General features: G+C 37.5%; 1 protein-coding gene across 1 annotated transcript in view; it reads left to right on the top strand.

Annotated features, from left to right (window-relative positions):
• The window catches only part of LOC108571009 (ras-related protein Rab-37), a 177,311-nt gene that overhangs the window by 17,081 nt on the left and 140,883 nt on the right, over window positions 1-19,347 (top strand). Inside the window, exon 2 of the mRNA XM_017932976.1 lies at window positions 18,886-18,996. Coding sequence (XP_017788465.1) covers window positions 18,886-18,996 — 111 coding nt within the window. The remainder of the gene's footprint in view (window positions 1-18,885; window positions 18,997-19,347) is intronic.

The following is a 19,347-nucleotide window of genomic DNA, read 5'->3' as shown; positions in this document are numbered from 1 at the left end:
GTATTCCCGGAACGTTCGATCGGACCCCGACGCTCTCCTTTCCGGCTTTTTGCGCCCGCGACATGGACTCGCACTTTTTCCAACGGCTTTGAATTTGAAATGCATTAAAATCGCCACGATTCCGGGCCAATCTTCATATTGCAAACAACGGGGAATAATTAGGGGCTGATTGCACGAGCGAAGCCTTCAAAACCTTCTCGGAATCGACATGTTCATTTATCGATGTAATATGAGAGAGAAAACTATAGTGCAACCTTAATGATTAGAGTAATTTTTGCGTTGACAAGAGGAAATTCGAGGTTTCGGTAGAACGTAATTTTAATAATTAGGGTAATTTTTGTGTAGTGTGTTGACGAGAAAAAAATCGAAATGACTAGAGTGATGTTTGCGTTGACAAGAGAAGAATCGAGGTTTCGGTAGAACGTAATTTTAACAATTAGGGTAATTTTTCTGTAGTGCGTTGATGAGAAAAGAATGGAAGCTTTGATGGAATGTAGTTTTAAAAATTAGGGTAATTTTTATAGGTACAGTCCCTGCTATGTTGATTTTAAACGAAATTAATTGGAGATTCGTCTCGTATGTATAAACTACATATAAAGAAAATTTCTAGGGGAGTAATATTTCAATCTCAATCTTTGTGTAATTTTAAAATAGAAATTTGACGTGGTATACCACTTTTCGGAATATCGAAAAATCCAGGTGATTTTCTAATATTTTGATAGATACAAAGTAAGCAACTTTAAAGATCAAGGTACTTTTCACGTAGTACCTTGATTTTTAATCGAACCAATTTTTCCTCGCTCTCTACAGGATAGAATCCCAATTTTTGGGTGAATTTTTAAACATCATACAAAACAAATTTCAGATTTTTACATTAGCAATTAATTTCTATCGTCACTGAACGATTATTTTTAACAAATTTCAAAGTCGGTCATTATTTATTTCACATATGTTCCACGATTTATTTCCGGCAGCATAGTTTCACGACTGAAGAACGAATAAATAGAATTATATACTTCAAATCAGTTGTTCCACGTACGTACAACATTTGTTTTTCTTTTTCTACAAAAAAAGAAAATATCGTTTACGTATCAGTGTTTCAATCAAAAGTTCGCGAGAGCATCTCGCGCTGCCATTTTGCGTATCTGCAGGGTGCGAAACGTAACAGCGGTGTAACTGTAAACATATTCAATTAACGAACTCCGAAATTGCATTCGTTCGTTGTTATCGTGGCAGGCGTCATTATTAAATTAATACGATCCCCGATGTCTCGTTTCGACGAAATTTCAAATCCAATGGACAGAACGAAACGTGACGCGGACTGTTACAAAGCCGCGCGAAAGCTTAACCCGTTAATTTTGCAAAAGCTGCTAACAAAATCATACAAACGTCGCAACCGAATCAGCGACGCGAAACTCGGTAGACCGTGATGCTAATAATTAAGACTCGTTAACTTCATTTGCAAACTTCATGCAGTCAATTAAATCTTAATGTAGTTCTCGTGTTAATCAAATAAGACGCGGGGGAATTTTATAATTAAGTCTTTACCACCTTCTATAGTCGAGTATTAAGTGACGCTGTAAGTAATGGGAAATTATTAGGAAAGTGGGTCAAAAAGAGAAAAATTTGACGAAATTTCAAGTGACTTCATAAATAATGGAGAATTACTAGAGAAGTGGATCAAAAATAAGAGAAAAAAGATAGAGGAACGGAAAATTCTTACTGCTAAAATTTGCAGAAGCAAAGTAAATTAACATCAGCTCGGTGTACCTACCTAATGTAATATTTAAACTGATGAAAACGTTGGGAGAGGAATTAATATTGGTTTAATAAGATAAGTGCTTCCAAACTTTTCACCGACGGTGTTTATTAATCTCTTATTATACCAATTTTTAATTTACTACACTAATGTGTAAGCATGTGTGCAATGTTTCAATACTGTGTCGTACAAGAAGAAATTAGTTGAAAAAATTTGAAAGGGGTGAAATTGAAATGTAACTCACTTCTATCATACCTTAACCATAATCTGCTCCACAAATGCAACTCCTTAGAAACTCAATCCCTGAACACCATCGCCAAATTATTTCAGTTTTACTCTACTCTTTTTTCACAGAAAAACACGTCGGTAATACAGGGAGTGATAGAAAAGACACTCTCAAAGAGTTCAAATTGAAATGTAACTCACTTCTATCATACCTCAACCATAATCTGCTCCACAAATGCAACTCCTTAGAAACTCAATCCTAATCATAACCAAATTACTTCATCTTTACTCTACTTTTTTCACAAAAAAAAAAAAACAGTTCCATTAGTTACCCAATAGTACAGTGTGCAACGAAATTTCCTGTACTCTGAATTCAACATTTTATTATGGCTCAATGGAAGACGATAGAAGAGCTTTTCTTAAAATAAGTGAAATGTCTCAAATGTTTTTGTAAGCTGAATCTAGAAACTTTTACTACAAACCGTATCAAGCGCAACGTAACGAAATTGCACTAACCGAGGATAAAAACGAAATATCACGCAACAGTCGCCATTTTTCAGACAGCAACAGCACCCTCCGCCCATTAAGAGACCGTGGCAGAGTTCTCCGCTTCCAAATTCGATCAGAGCCCGCTCCAAGTCGTGGCACGCGGCCGATCGTTCGCAATTAGTGCCAATTAACCGGCTATATTTAGCGTGGCGCGGGCATTTTTACAGAATCTCGTTATCCTCGTTCGCGTTTATCGGTCGGTGGTCTCCGGTATCGTTCCGAGTCTCTTCCTCTCGTCCTCTCTCTTTGCTCCTCTGTCTGCGATTAGCATACGAATGCACACGACCTTGCCGCGCCATTGGACGCCGACAGTAAGAAAAGCCGTATTGTACACGCTGCTCGTTGCACATGGAAACGCGGCTGCAGTAGTATCGACGACTTTTGTCCAGTGAACTTCATGCCCTTAACCCTTTGTGTACCGATTTCTCTTGAAAAATTTTTCACGTAAATTCCAAGAAATTTTTCACATAAATTTGCAAAAATATACGGATATGCAGTAGAATCCGGATAATTCGGCGCACTTGGGACTTCGACAGTGCCGAATTATTGGACTATGGCTGTGTAATACGGGGAAACTGAAAAAAATAATTTTAAAAATGGCTGCAGTCGATATAGTAGCGTTCTTCCGATGAAAATGAGTCGAAACATGACACAAATCGGACTAATTATAACAGTAATACGTTTCAACCCTTTGCACTCGGTGATTTTGCTGTAGAAAAGGTTGCAAATCGGATCTTTGAAATTTTTTCAAACTAACGTAGAAATAAAGTATTCTATTTTATTTAAATGTTCAATGTATTCTCGATTTCACTGTGGTGAAGAAATTTATGGAGGCCCATAGATCTGTTCTCTGTCTTCGTTAATTATTCACCAAGTGACGATTATTCAATGTCGCTTCTCAGTCGCCACTCGATTGTAAAGGCACTCTTAAGAGGAGAGACTCGTGTAACTCGCTGAAAATTAGGCAATTTTTGAGAAATTATGGAATAGATCGTTTTGAAACTTTCAGGATACTTTGTTCGACATCTGAAAAAGTAGAAAATATTTTTTTTCGATTATTACAAACTGTAGAGGTATTTCGCCTCTTTTTTTTCGACCTGTTACGCGAGTTTCTCCCTTTAACAGATTAGTGTAGACAAGTGACGTTCATAGAGCACTATAGTGCCGAACTATCGTAATTCTACTGCATTTGAAAACATTTTTCTCATCACTTTCATGGAAAATATTCGCCGTTGTATTTTGAACATCAGTGTTTTGGAAATTAAGGTTAGATTGAATTTTTTCTACGGAAGTGACGAGAAAAATTAATTCGAATTTGTGTGAAAAATTCTTCAAACTAAATTGGAATTGTCAGCGAAATACATATTAAAAATGAATTTTCTGCGAGCATAAGATTGTTAAATAACGCAAAAAGAATTAACTCTTTACACTCTAAATTCTTTTTTCATTTTCTTTTCAATAACTCCTTACTTTAAGTGTTTTATTTAAAATGTACTTCAAAGGACAATCGATTGATAGGAAGAAATATATACAATTGCTTTATTACACGTAAGTCACACTTTTCTGTAGCAATTTCACTTTCTTTATTTACAAAAAAGGGTCATACACGTGTAACGTTGCAAAAATGTCGAGTGTGACTCGACATAGGAGTACCTGTGAATAAAATTGATGTCGAGTCACACTCGACAAAGGGGTGCAAAGGGTTAATACAAGAATTTACGAAGCTCCGATTATTTATTTGAGAAATTTCGTTAAAGCTTTTAATAACTAATTGTAAGATATTTGATTTTGAGGAAATGATCATTTGGGATAAAGAGTACGGTTTCGAATAGGTTCTCTGAGGGTGAAATGGAGTTTCGGATAAAAGTTGAAAGCGGAACGACGGTGACAGTGTTTGGACAGTGTTTGGTCGAGTATGACGGATTGGTATTTAAGTATTTGAAGAATTTATTGGATTAAGAATTGGAAGATAGGTATTGTGCAATTTCCAGAATGTTATTTATCGTGTAAGAAATTGTGGGTTGATAAGAGTCGAAAAGTTGTAAGGTAATAAAGATGAGTGAAAGTAGATTGCAAGCAGTCATAAATCATAGTAATGGGACTTGTGTTTTGCAAAGTGAACGTGACTAACAGTACCTATCACTTTTATCTGATAAGCAGGAGTATCTCGGTTTACTGTACATTTAAAAATAATCATCGCATTAATAATAATGTCTGAATTATTTTGCATTGTACCTACTATGCCACAAGAACGCCTATTAGATGTTTTTTAAGGGCATTTAAAATGAAATTGTACAAATACTTCTAAACTTAATTAATGCAAATTTGTTACAAATGCATTTTTCGTAGTGATTACCCAAAATAACGAAATCTTTCTAAGAACCTTCTGACATATTCGCATACGTGAAAATAAATTATTCCAATGTAAAGTTAATTCAATCTTGTAGATATCAATCATTTTAATGTCTCCAAATTACTGTCATTTGAAAGGTTCCCTACCACAACGTTTCAAGTTACCTACAAAAAGTAACATTTTCAGGAAAAGAGAAAAATGAAGGGACTTATTCTTAACTATCATACTCGTGGTCGCTTTGGAATCAAAGAAGACTATCGACTTATGAGTCTGTTCTGAACCGGGATTGTGAAAAGAGCTGTAATTAATAAACTCGTTGTGCTGCGTGTTGTACCAAGTTTATTGATCATGTCAAATAAAGAAGCACCAGCGCTTAACAATATTATTTCTTTATATTATTTGAGCATTTATTGATACGAAATAATTTTTAAAATAATCATAATAATTACAGTTTTTGTTTTAAAAAATTGTTTTCTTCTTTGATAATGATTTCGGGTTTTTATAAGAACTCCCTTGCTATTTTTCTGAGCTTCAATATCAATAACAACTATCACATTGATATTGCTACTTCAATTTCTAGAAATTTGGCACTTTGTTTTCTTTTTTGATAACGATTTTCGGTTTTTATAAGAATTCCCTTCCCATTTCTCTGAGCTTCAATTTCAACAGCAATTATCACAGAAATTTGGCACTTGTGACTTTGTGATGTAGAACCCTTCAATTATCACCCATTTTGATCTTCCTGAAGAAAAAACTAATCAAAAAGGTGCAAAGATAACGTTCAGGTATCTACATACTCGGGTCATTAGCGGCAAGTTTGGTTCATTTTTCTTTTTTAAATTAAATTCTATGGCGGATTTGGGATTCTTCTAAATACTTCAGTGTGTTTACGATGTAGTTCTGTGTTGTCAAGGTGGTGTTTGCGTTTAATCATTCTGCACTCAGATAGCACCCAAAGTGTCTGATCAATATACAGTGAATGTAAAAAGTATTCGTACACCCTGTAAAACGGAATAACTTTTTACATTCACTGTAGTTTCAAGAATACGTTTGCGTCCTTCTGATATGCCCGGTTTGCTCCAGTTCCTCGAAACTAGGAGCAGATATTGGGGTATCGCTGAATTAAAACACTTGAGCGTGGTAAAACGGAGAATGAATACGGAAGTGGAGAAAATAGGGCTGTTTAAGGGTTCCGGGAAGACGGACTTTGGGTAGTGACTATGCAGCAGAGTTGGAAGGTGAAGAGTCCAGTATGAGTAATGGTGAAAGTGGGTGACTAGTTGCAAATGCAGATAAAACTAAGGGCTAAGAAGGAAAATATTTGAGACAGTTCGTAAGAAAATTCCAAAGAAATTTTCACTGAAGTTTCAAAACTTCGAGAAATTGCTTACCTCCGTTACAACGATAGTTACCGAATTTTTACAAGGCGCACTCTTGAGAGCCACTGAACAGCGCGACAACCTCCAACGTTCTCTGCTCGCACATGTTCCGAATTCGACGCGTACGTGCGCGTGCACCGTCTCGCAGAGTGGCGCGTGTAACGCGATATCTCGTGCGTTTTCGAGCGCGAGTGCACAATGCAAATTACAATGCAGCCCGTATAAGTGCACGTCCGGCATTGTCACGTCGGGAGCCCGCGCGCCTTCCTTTTGCGCCGGCCGTAAATTTTACGACTTTCGACTTCGCGTCAAACTTTCCATCGTCGTCGATTTTTCCAAGTGTCTGAACTTTACCTACATCCTTCTATGTTTCGTTACGGGTTATTACAATTTGCAATTTTTCTTTCTTTCTCGTCGCGTCAAGATTGTCTGATGATTTTTTTTTACGTTTCCTTAAAATTTCTTTTCTCTCCGCAGGCAAACTTGGTACTTTGCATCCAAGTTCAATTCTTTTACCGTTTCAAGCTTTCAACAAGTTTGAGAAAATTCTGGAGTATACTTATCAAAGTGTCTACTACATTGTACAATTGTTCGTTAAGTCAAATGTTTCTAACATTTTTCAAGAAAAATAGAAATTCTTTCGAAGAAATACGGGAGCGAAATTTGGCTCGGGTCATCAATGACCCAGATTGTCAATGGAAGGTTAAGTACGTACGGTATTTTTCGGACGATAAGACGCACCCCAAATTTATGGGACGAATTTTAGAAACGAATATTTCATTAGGTATATAAAGATATTTTCAAATTCTTCCTTAATTTATTTATCGTTAGTTCAATGTTCAGTTCATCTCCACACTCGGTACCTACTATCGCTCATCTCGTTAATGTCACCGTTCGAACTTCTCCAATAGCTTCGATACAGTACAAAGATTCGTATTTTAATGTTACCTTCGGACCATAAGACACTCCAATTTCAAGTCGATTTTTCTACGTAAAAAGGTGCGTCTTATGGTCCGAAAAATACGGTACGTATTTTGTAAAGATGTGTAATAAACAACGGTAACGAATGGGAAAATTAATGGTAGTAAATGATAGTTCTATAAATAAACGATAATACTTGTATATGTGATTTTGAAATGTTAAATAATATAACAGTTGATATTAGCTAGAATGGTAATAAGAAATGAACGAGGATCGAATTTATTGAAATTTGACGATGATTTTGGAATAATTATTTTTCTCAGCTTTATGATTTCATCTAAATTTTTCATTACTAGTCAATTTGTGTCAATTCCTTTTATACCGACACCTGACTGATATGTGATTGGACAATTCCCGACGATTCCTCTTACTTTCTCAAATTTTACCTTCAAACGTGCAATTTCAACGCACCTGTTATTTCGATATCAACTTTTACATTCTGGATAATATCGCGTTCCTTTTCCTTGAAATACGAAGACTTTATTTTCTGGAAAACGTATCTACAGCTTCTCGAAAGTGTGTAAGATTTTCGCGAATCTCGTACTTCGATCTTCGCAGCTCGTCTTCACGGCATACGGACTTTATGATCATACTTTTATAGTGTAGACGTCGTATTCTGCTTTTACATCCGTTCGCTGTTATTCGAAGCCGTGAAGCGGCGACGACCAACATCGACCAGCAAAAGCTTCTCCCCTCGTAGTACTAACATTCTCCTCTAGATTGCTCGAAAAAATTCCAAAATATCTTCGTAAGGCTGTTTCATCCTTCGAAATTAACATACGAATAGTTTCCGTATTTTGTGCAATTTATTCCGTCGTTGAATTCGTACTTTTCGAGCTTGAAAATTGGCTGTAACTTCTTCACGATTTATTTGAAATCGTATTATCATTTCTCGACTACCGGATTCCGAACGATGTAAACATAAGCGTGGGTACAATGCCATTTGAAATTTGAATACGGCAAGTCTTAAAGAGAGACAACCGTGCAGCAAGTGAATAATTATTTGCACTGGTAAATTAAAACCTAATATGTTACACAAGTTTCAGAGGGAAATGGCAAGCATCGAACCAACGCAAGGTTTCAAAAGTATTTTGAAATATTTGATTTTTAGCGCTTCAAAGTTGACTTTCTTTCTCCTGCGAAATTACAGTTTTTCGTTAAAAAAGGCGAAAAGCTTCGCTGTCGAAATCAAGACACTTCAAAAATCCACGATTACGAAGAATGTACCTACAGAATACAGAAATCGAAAAAGTTTCACGCTCTAAAATCACACTCGCCAAAAAATCGAACATTGCAAACCACCGATCGAAAACAGAGGCTTATAAACAAACCCAAAAGAAGCTTGCAAAGTTAACGCATTCACAGCCGGCAATTTTTTCACGTTTCTAACACCGAAAGCCGGTTGACTGCCACGTTGGTCATACATGACCGGCCACGGTTTCTCCTGTGACGCCACGGTGACCGGAGCGCTTGATCTTTTTACAATTGTAAAACTTGAATGAAAATTGACGGTTAGTGCATTTTGAATATAACCGATAAATAGAAGATACTTTGAAATAAAAAGAGCCCCATTGAACAATTAAAAATTTTTATTAGAACATCAATAAAAAAAATATTAGAGCAAATCTTGCATCTAACGGTGCAATGTGTTAAAACACTTTAAACATAAATGTGGCTCATTGATTTTTAGCAATTTTTGATCCTAACAGTTTAACATTTTTTTTATAACACACCTCAGAAAATAATCGTAAATGCTGCTTTATAATCATATAATTGAAGTTAGACATAGAAGACGTCCCCTTTGTAACATAAATTGGATTAAATTGAATTGCTAAGGTAATATAATTTTTTTATTAGTTTTTGTAAAATGTTTCGTTCATGCAATTGTGGGGATTAATGGGTAAAGACGTTTGATTTGTAACAATGGACGGCGTTCAGACGTCCTTTGGACATCTTTAGGCTTTTACTCGACGTCTTTAACCCTTTCGCTCCGAAGGGCGTATATATACGCCCTCGAAGAATGAACATTCATATACGAAGAGCGTATATATACGCTCTCGAAAATTGGGCGCTCGGGTACGAAGAGCGTACATATACGTTCATACCATACATACCTTTGTTTCATATTTTACATATGAGATACTTTCGTTCATCGAGTACCTGACAACGCTGCATACCTCAAACAGTTGACTGTCACGAAATAAAATGATATTACTAAATATAATAAATTTCATTGTAAAATTTAGAGAACAAGAAACGACTTGTAATTACTTCGTAGCATTCCGTACCTCAGTGTCGACTAGTCAGTAATGCGCTCCGTTCATAGCGATCATATTTTGTCACAAGCGCGCCGCAGCGAAAAGGTTAAAATAAACGAAGACTTGTTTTAATTTGTCGCTACCAACCGTTACCAAGGCGCCACGGTGGTCACCCATGACCACCAATATGATAAACGCTCCATTGGGTAAGAATGTTGTCTTATATCATCAATTTATTATTATTTTGCCATTATATGCTTTCAATAATAAAAATACTCCCGTGGCGTCCTGAGCGAAACATGTGATTTCGGCGTGGCAGTCAAAGTGTCAAAATAAAGAAATTCAGAAGCTGGTTGCCGCAGACAAGGCAGTGACAAGACTTCTGTCATTAATACAACGATGAAAATTTTAAAATTTCTTCTTGACCAAATAAATGCTCAAACTCGTTAAATAAGGTAACTCAGAGACAACCAAAGGAAGCTCACGGAATGACGTGAACTCGCGTCCAACGACGTACTGGAAACTTCACTTAAAATGACGCGAATTCACGTCAGTATCCGCGAATGTGAGGAGGTGAAACACACCCCGTAGAGGCTGATTTCCGAAATGACAAAGAGTAGATCGCGTGGGATTCGTATCGGCGTGCCTCGAGGCGGCGTCCCCTTCACGCAGAATTTCCATTGAAAGATTCGCAGGACCCCCAGGGGGTGGTCGTGACGAGTGTCGGCGAATGTGTCGGCCTCAGGGGCGGAGAAACTTAATTCACTGCCCTCCCTTCCCTTCCTCTTCTCCCTTCCCGGCCGCTGTCCTTTGCCGTTCCACTCGCTCCCTCTCGCGCGCACCCACTTTCGTCGCGCTCACCGCCAGTCAACCCTCGCTGCCGAATTTCGAAAGGGTTAAACAACGCGTCGGAACAATTCTCTTTCTTTCTCTTTTTCGTTTTTTCTTCGTGTCTGTGGTTGCACGTTACGGAATAATCATTGAACCGATGTAAACACTTAAATCAGGGGTTCCCGAAGCTTTGCCTAGGTGGGCCAAATTGTACATTCGAAAATATTTGGCGGGCGATTAAGCAATAAAGTATATACAATCTGTATAATAACAAGATATTAGTATTTTTGTAACTGAACAAGTTTTAATTATAATATGATACAATTTATTTATTTGGTTGTAAAAATGTAAATTATCTCTGTAAATTCAAGATCGCGGGCCGCACTTTGGGCGCCCCTGATTTAAACGAATGAAAAATGGATCTGTGGAATTAGTTTTTTAGAGAAACAGAACTGATACAATGTATGCGTAGAAATTGGTGTTGCATAAATCTGGAAATGACGTATGTTTGGAAAAATTACGTGTTTTTAATAAATAATAGCTTTCTTAACCAAATTTTAATCATTTTTCACTTTCAATACAACAAAGAATGTATTATCAAATTTCGGATTTGTGCGATTTCATTTTTAAGGTGTTGCAATATTATAAAGAGTCTCTAAGAGTTTCTTCAAACAAATTAGGCTGCTGCAATAAAATCTAATATCAATTTTTGGTAACTTTCGATTGAACACTTTGCACCCGAAATTTATATTTCACTTAAATGACACCTTTTCGAACGCCACTTCTACAGAATGTGAAATTTAATATATTTTGCGAATAAAGTAGGTACCTATATAAACGACAAAATTTATAATCGTCAGGTTTTCATGACAAATTCTAGGTATTTATAATTATCGAGCTGATGGAAGGAAATGTTGAAGCATTCCTCCCAAAAGTACCAAACTGTGATCACTCGAACAAAGACAATCAGCATCTGATATTCTCGAAAGCGTGACCAAATTCAACCTTCGTTCGAGCTTCTCCCTCAAACTTTTTTCCAAACATCCGACGCTGGAATTATTCGACAAATTCTCTCCTCGATTCCCAGCTTCTCCTTCGATTTTCAAGTCCAAAATTTCGGCTAACGCCCGCTTGCTCCATGAGCGTGAACCAGAGGCGATCATGCAAGAGATCCAATACAGCATGAACGAAAAAAGGAACGACGAAACGAACTTTCGATGGCCCGTTTCACGCGAAAGAGCGATCGCGCCTCTTTTGTGTCGCAAAAGCTTCTCGTTTCGCTTTAGGGTTCCTCGCTGTTACGTTCGCCTAATCGTGAGCTTTTCCCTCGTCGAGGAGGAGCGATCGTCGCTCGTTTCTCCAACGAATATGTAGAATTTCCTCGACACGGTCGTGGAAATTAAAAAATTTCGTTTATTCGAATCGATTCAGAATTTACCGAACTACTTAAAGCACACCAAATTGTGTAATAAACTGTGAACCTAGACATTAAGTCGCTGATAACTCATAAATGTGGCTGATGCGACTTTAAATAACCAATTTAAAAAAAAAGGAAAAGATCCCTCTGATAAAAGTAGAACATTTAAATGGGAGAAAAATTTTCTAAAATTTATCGCCACTTGTTCGTGAATTTTATATTTGTCGATATTTAACAGTTTCCTAAATATAAGCATTTATAGATTGACTCTTCGCGGTCGTATTTTCCGTAGGCATGTTACTCGTACTGGTCGGACTTATTTTTCGGTAGCGCGTACTTACAAGGGAACTTCGGTAACCCGAAATGTCCGATTTTCTTGAAACTTTGTTTGTAGGGGACCTCGAGAGAAGTATCGGGCAATTTTTTTTATCGGCCCAATTTCGGTTCTTCGGGGTGAAAACAGCCCTTGAATTTTCAATTTTCTATCATATCGAAAAACATGTCAAATAAATGCAGATAAATATGTTAGTCTTCCGCTAATACTCCCGCGTCCGTCTAAAAGCATTCGCCTTCCGAGGGTTAAACACTGAACACCGTTACATTCTCGCATAGTCGTACTTTGACAAAATACATACAGTATTAAAATAGTTCATTCTTTTCGTACATTATTTCCTCAAAGTTCTCATGCACTACTTAACCGTTTGAATGCCACGGGTCTTTGTTATTTCCCAATCCAAAAGCGCCAAGCGGCGCGATCGCGCTTCTTTCATTTGATGTCGAAAAATTACAAAAATTTTGTTTTGGACATTTTCCTCCATACGACTATTTGGAAATAACACGAAACAAAGGCAAAATTGATTATGTGCAAGATTTATGTGCAATTTTTTATAAAAAAAATAGAATAAAATTTACGCTTCGTGGCTCGATGCGGTGACACTTTTCGATGTCGAATATGAGGAGCGCGACCGTGCTCCTTGGCATTCAAACGGTTAAGTTCCGTGTCCCAACTAAATTCCTCGAGTGGTTCGACTCAAGAACAGGAACAAAGATTAGTATCGCGACGGCCATATTGCGATCCGTAACACCATAACTATAGTCAAAAATATCTATCTCAAACTTTAATGTACGTACAACGAAACTTTCACCAACTAACATTCCAATAAATGAAAGAAAAACAATTAAATCACACGTAAATCTGTTAACCCTTTGGTTCGAACCTAACTTAACGTTACCACAGTAACCCATAATTCCATAATTCCCTCTACATACAAAGAAACTTTCACCAAATCAACAATCCAATAAATTGAAAAGAAAGAAAGCGAAATTCAATCACACTTAAATCCGTTAACTCTTTGGTTCCCTAATCGACCAAAAGTTGCATAAATCCTCTCAAACCACTCCATTATCCCTATCCGTTGTCCTTCCTATTTTAAACCATCCTAAATCCCTCTAGACTCCACCTCCTTCATCCGTTTCACCCTAAACAAACCGCAAAGAAAAGAAAGCAGAAAAAAAATTGTGAAAAGACAGAAAAAGGATCCCTAACAAAGGCGGACAAACGTGAAATGATCACCGTAGACCAGGTTATATCTGCGAGGTTCATAAAGGTAACAGAATTAGCCGGTTGGACTTTTACTGCAGCGTCATAAATTTCCATCCATCGGTGGACGGCCCCGAAATTATTCGCGACGCTTCCTTCTGCTCTCTCTTTCATTCTCCTTCGGCCCCCCTTTGTCGTACCTGCGAAACGGAACTCGCTGTTTGACCCGAGCCACGGGGCAAATTATTACATTACGACCGACCGCTTCCACCTGCGTTTTACCCCCGGGGATACGCGTCGCGCAGCTGGGTCTCTTTTTCGAACGTGTAATTTCCTCGCCTTTTGAGTCATTCCTTTTTTCTCGTTTTCTTTTAATACGTTTCAGGGGTCTGCCTTGGGTAGGTTCGATCGTATAGGTGGGATTTTGATCGATTGCAGCGGGGAAGATTGATGGAAGATGTTTGGTTACTTTGGTGTCTCGCGTGTTATTTGACACCTTGGTGTTTGTGGGATTGGCAGAAGTTTATGGCCAATACGCGAGGAAATTGGACGATAGAGATATGAGGGGTTTGAGGAAAGTATGAGCTTGGGGAGAATTTTTAGAGGAAGTTGGAAAGTGACGTTGAAATGTTTAATTAGGGGAAAATATTAGTGGTATTATGTTTTTGTCACTTTAATCTACTTTTGTGCGTGTGTGCTTTGTTCGAGCCTTGAATTTAAGAGTAAAATTTCGTTTTCGTTGTTTTTTGGTTAGTAGGTTATTGGAATTTTTAGGTTAGGTTAGATTTCGGTTAGTTGATTTTACATTATAATATTATTTCTGTCATCTTCTTTTCTGTGAAGTTAGAATTTGACTCTTTCAGAATGATGGAGAATCTTCTCGTATAAGAAAGATAGAAGGGTTGTGTTCTTTTAATAGATTGAACACTTGTTAAGTAGGTACTTCTAAAGTTTTAGAAATTAGTTTGCTATCAAATGGAATTGATTACAATAAATAGTTTTAAAAACGCTCACGTCTGTTTGGTCGAGTTGGAAGATGTTTCTTGGCAAGCTCGTTGTTCAATAACCTATAAATTTTCTACTACAAAAATATTCAAATAAAAAATGCTATTTAGTCCTAATAAATCTATGGTAGAAAAAAACCTCCTACTACTTCAGGCCTTGCTTTTAGAAACCGTAGTTCCATACTAACACAGTTATTACGTTTATCAATCATTATTCTCATTACGAGTATAAAAATTTAAATCTTGAAACCTTTTCTCGGTAAATCGACCGATTAAATCGAATCTCCGTGCCATTTTTCTTTATTCCCTCGATTTTCCCCATGACCCACGATACTTTCTCTTACAATTAATATCCCCGACGATGTTACGGAGTTTCACCAGGGCAGATATGTACTTCTAACAGGATAACACGCTTAATAACCATTTCTATGCCCGACCGTTCGCTATCTTCGCATCTAGAGCTCGAAAATGACCACCTTTCCATTTCGACGCAACCTGTTCATGCCTTCGAATCAATTGATATGAGATAAATTGATAAATGTAGAATTGAGATGAACTTTAAATCTATAAAAAATTCGCAGCAGATTTAATATTGATGAAAAGTGGGAGGTGATTCCAAACTTTTGGCCGGTAGTGTAGGTGCTTAACTTTCACACCATAAAATTTCAGGAGTTTCCTTGAATTAAAAGGAAAAAATTGTTTTAGGCTGAAATTGAACTTCATGTAGGTGCTTAACTTTCACAAGCCAGAGTTCATTTATCTGCATGTTTTCAATATATTTTGTTAGAAGGAATCGTGAGAAATTTAAAAATACGCAAGAAATAAACGATAAGTATTCACAAAAAAGCATTTTTTAATACTAGAGTCGTAATACAAGCCGTTTGTTAATACTAGAATTACCAACTCCGTCAAAATGACGGATTCCAGATTTCTTACTTTAAATTACAGAAATTATTAAGATACTCATGTTCAAGTATATAGTGCCTTTTGTTGAACTAAAGGAATAATTACACATACGAATTTATTTTCCATTAATGATTTTAAATTCGAAGTTCTTTACGTAGTCTTCCCTAAACATACCAGAAGGGAAAACATTTATCACATTTAACTCCGGTTGTTCTGGTGTTAAAAAGTTACGAACAAAGAAAGTTTAGACAAAAGTACCTACATAATTTTCTAGCCACTATTTACATTCAATAGTGCAAATCAATACAATTCAACCGAAGTTGTGTAACATCGTACCTACTTTTAAGGAAGGACCATTAATCCAAAAAAAAATTGACATTTGAAGAATACTATAGCTTCATTTAAAAAAGTAAAAAGCAACTCTCGTATCTACAGAAAAATTTAAGTAAAGAAACTCTGATTTACGAAAGTTATGCATATTTAACCCTTTAACAGCAACGCGTCAGACACGTGGCAGAGATTCCGGTGAAGATGCGAGAAAAATTCATCGTAATCCTAACTTTCGTTTTAATTTGTAAGATCAAGGATACCTAAATGTGATTAATCTGTAAGAGATTAGCTTTAGTTACCTGGTACAGTACTAAAACATTAAATGGCTGACGCTTAGATGCGTAGTCAGAAAAGAAATCATATGTTAAGGGGTTAAATATACAATTTTTTCTAAGGTTCGAAGAAAGTCCTCAAGTTTCTTGGGTCACCCTGTACACTTTTACAACACCGTGCCTACCACGGTGAAATTTCAAACAACACATTGCTCACTAACACATTCCCACCCTAAACAATTATTAATAACAGTCGAGTTATTGATATTCCTGTCAGACTCACGGACAACATTTCATTACACCGTTATCATAAATCTTGCCACCTCGAAGCTGCAATTACCTTTCTCCTTTTGTCCTACACGATACACTTCTCCTTAAGATAACAAGCATTCCTCCATTGGAATAAACAGTTTGATATTGGAGCAACTTGTTTCTTATCTTCTCATCGAAATATACCTCCCGAATGACCAGCTTCGTCTCAACGCGACTCGTACACCCCTTATCGGCCATCATTTTATAGCTTTGTATGTACCCAGCCGCTTCACGAATACGCTTACCGTTTAATTTCAACAAAAATTCCCAATAAACATCGTTCACTTGAATATTAAACAAGAAAAGCCTCCTCGTTGAGTGGAATACAAAGGAAAGAAAATAGAAAAATCGTTAACACATCCCGGGAAACTTCAAAGCATCTCGTAACGCGAAGTTAATCGCAAGTCAGAATTACCCAAGAACTCCCATTCGCGCGGCATGTACAAACTCACTTTACAGCTTTTCAGCATTCCAAGGTATTCTTCATTTGTCGCAGCGTCTGGTAAATACCTGAACGCCGTCGTATAGGTATCAACGAGGAGACATGTCGGACCCACACACGCCGATTTTGATGGAACCTTTTTTTGCCTTTTTTAAAGGCAATCGTTCATATTGAAAGGGTGAAAAAAGTCCTCAAATGACATATTGAAAAATTGAATATTCTCAAATATTATTATTCTTCAATATTCTTAAATATTATTATCCTTAATATTATTCTTCAATGTTCTTAAATATTATAAAATTCTTTATGTGAGCGAATGCCCAGTGTGATCGAAGTATTTTTCCCAGATCCTCTAATTCTCCAAAAAATATGACCTCGACCCTCAACTTTGAGGCCTCTTTTCACCCCTTCAACATGGACAATTGGCAATAACAAAAAATACGTGTCAAATATTTTCCCACAAATTATCTCCCACATAAATTTCATCGAAATCGGCGTGTGAGTCCCACATATTCCCTCGTAAGATTTGAAAAATCGGAAAATCCACTTTTAACCCTTTCACTGTCGTTGACACCTACAGACGCTTCGCATTTGCCAGCACCGTGTCGCTCCCCCCGAATTCAATCCTTAATTTTTGCCCTTCGCATACTTCCACCTTAATTTCCACAAAATTAAAAAAACGTCAGAACGAGAGATTTTACGGTCGCGATTAAACCTCTACCTACATTTAGCGCGTCACGTGCTAAAATCCGCGGCGGTAAAAGGGTCAAAGCGGCACACGTTTCAAGATTCTCTTCTCTCGTCTAAGAATCCAGCAGGCATCCTCTCGTGGGAGAAAAATCGCGGGACGGTCGTTCTCCGTGTCGTTGTGATTCATCTTCGTGAACAGGTTGATAATGGTGGCCGTTCGTTTCGCGCCACGACGCCTACAACCGTGCGCAATAAACGGATAGTTGCACGAGCTACACACCGGCGGACACGTGTACACCGAGGTGGTGCACGCGTAGAGAGACGTTCGTTGTAGGATATACCTGTGGAGAAGCAGGTGCCATCCCGGCTGGGTAATGTAATAATCCGCCGCGTGGCCAGGTCAGACGATTATTGCCGGGGTACAGGTGTTGCTATCGAGGAACGCCACAGAGCAACAAAGTTGACTGCCGACCGCAGCCTTTATGGGACCACACACAGCGCGGCAAAGGAGAAATCGAACTGTGCGTGTGACGACGCTTCGTTTGTGAAGTTACAAACTGGAAGCGAGGAAAACTGGAAAGAACGACGTTGCTTGATCGTAATATCGGGTTCGGGTATGTAACCTTTGACTGCGGAACAGTTTAAGGGTGAAATTATATACGTGATGTGAGCGACGCGATTTTTGCATATCGGAGGATAAGGAGTACGATTGAAATCTGGAACGCAGGTGCATTTTACGTGTGAAAAATGCTTGCTTGCTTGCCGTAGTGGATGTAATTCGCGGTGGATATTTGCTGTGCTGAATGTGACAGTGTGCTCGGTGGTGTATCATTTTGGTGTAATAACGGAGGGAGAGTATAGGGGAAGACGGATGAGGGTACATTTATAGGCCTTCAATTTTCAAAGCTCGTTTTACTTGAGAGTATATTCAGTGGATAGTCGTCCTTTCTCCGATGCGTTACACTGGGCGAAAATTGTTTAGTACAGGCTCACATATACTCGTTTTGTAAGTAAGCAGCTGTTTCTTGAGAACGTAGAGTTAAAGGGTTAATTGGAGCAATTTGAATTGGAAGATGTTGGGACTGTAAGAGGAAATTGGGTGATTGAAGAATCTTGGAAACGATCGGCTGCAAAAGTATTTATAAAAAGTTGGCTTATTTTTTGAGGTGATTTCAATTTTTGGGTAGGTAGGGTGAGATCTTACTGAAAACTTCTTATAAGTGTGCAAATACTTGGAAGAGATTAAAACATATTAAGAGCAGTATTTATTTTAGAATCTTTGCATTGGTCTGAAATGTCACAGAAACAACCAATTTTTTAGGAAACACACCCATTTCCTAGAGTTTAGAATTGAAATTTAATAATTTCCATTTCTTTCCCATTACTAATTCAAAATTAATCTCCTATCGTGTTTACAAATCGTAATTCAATTCACATCGTTTAGAACGAAGTTTCAAGAATGTAAAATTGTCAAAAGTGTCAAGATCCTCCGCAAAGTGTCTCCTTAAAACATTTTATCGTCATTGTGTGGATAAATCGCGTCCAATAAAGAGGATATCTGAACTCAAGCAACGTTCACTCGATAAGAAGTCGATAGCACAGCCGGGAACCGAGATTTTTCTCTTTTTTGTTTGCAGACAATCCTTCTGGGCGACAGTGGAGTGGGCAAGACATCCCTGTTGGTCCAGTTCGACACCGGGAAATTCCAACCTAGAAACTTCGCAGCGACCGTCGGCATCGGCTTCACGGTACGTGCCAGACCAACGTTCAATATTTATTTGTTTGTTTAGACGGCAGCCAGTCGCCGTGGTAGCATTTTGATTTACACTACCGATGCTGGTTTTGCGGGGCGAGCAGGTATGCTTCGATAGGAAATTTGATTAGTAGGTATTGGATATTTATTTTACTTGGGTAGATATTATTTATAAGAGATTCTTTTTATTTTTAAGAATACTCGATCTTGATTTTATTTCGGTACTATTTGTGAAAGAATTTTTTCCATTTTTAAGAATATTCGATTACGGTTTTATTTGGGTATTATTTATGAGAGAACCTTTTTATTCACAAGAATATTATGTCGGTATTATTTATAAAAGAAC

This window comes from Habropoda laboriosa, unplaced genomic scaffold (genome assembly GCF_001263275.1).
Source record: "Habropoda laboriosa isolate 0110345459 unplaced genomic scaffold, ASM126327v1 scaffold97, whole genome shotgun sequence".
Taxonomy (NCBI): domain Eukaryota; kingdom Metazoa; phylum Arthropoda; class Insecta; order Hymenoptera; family Apidae; genus Habropoda; species Habropoda laboriosa.
The sequence above is the reverse complement of the archived record's forward strand: the minus strand, read 5'-3'. Positions and strand labels throughout refer to the sequence as shown.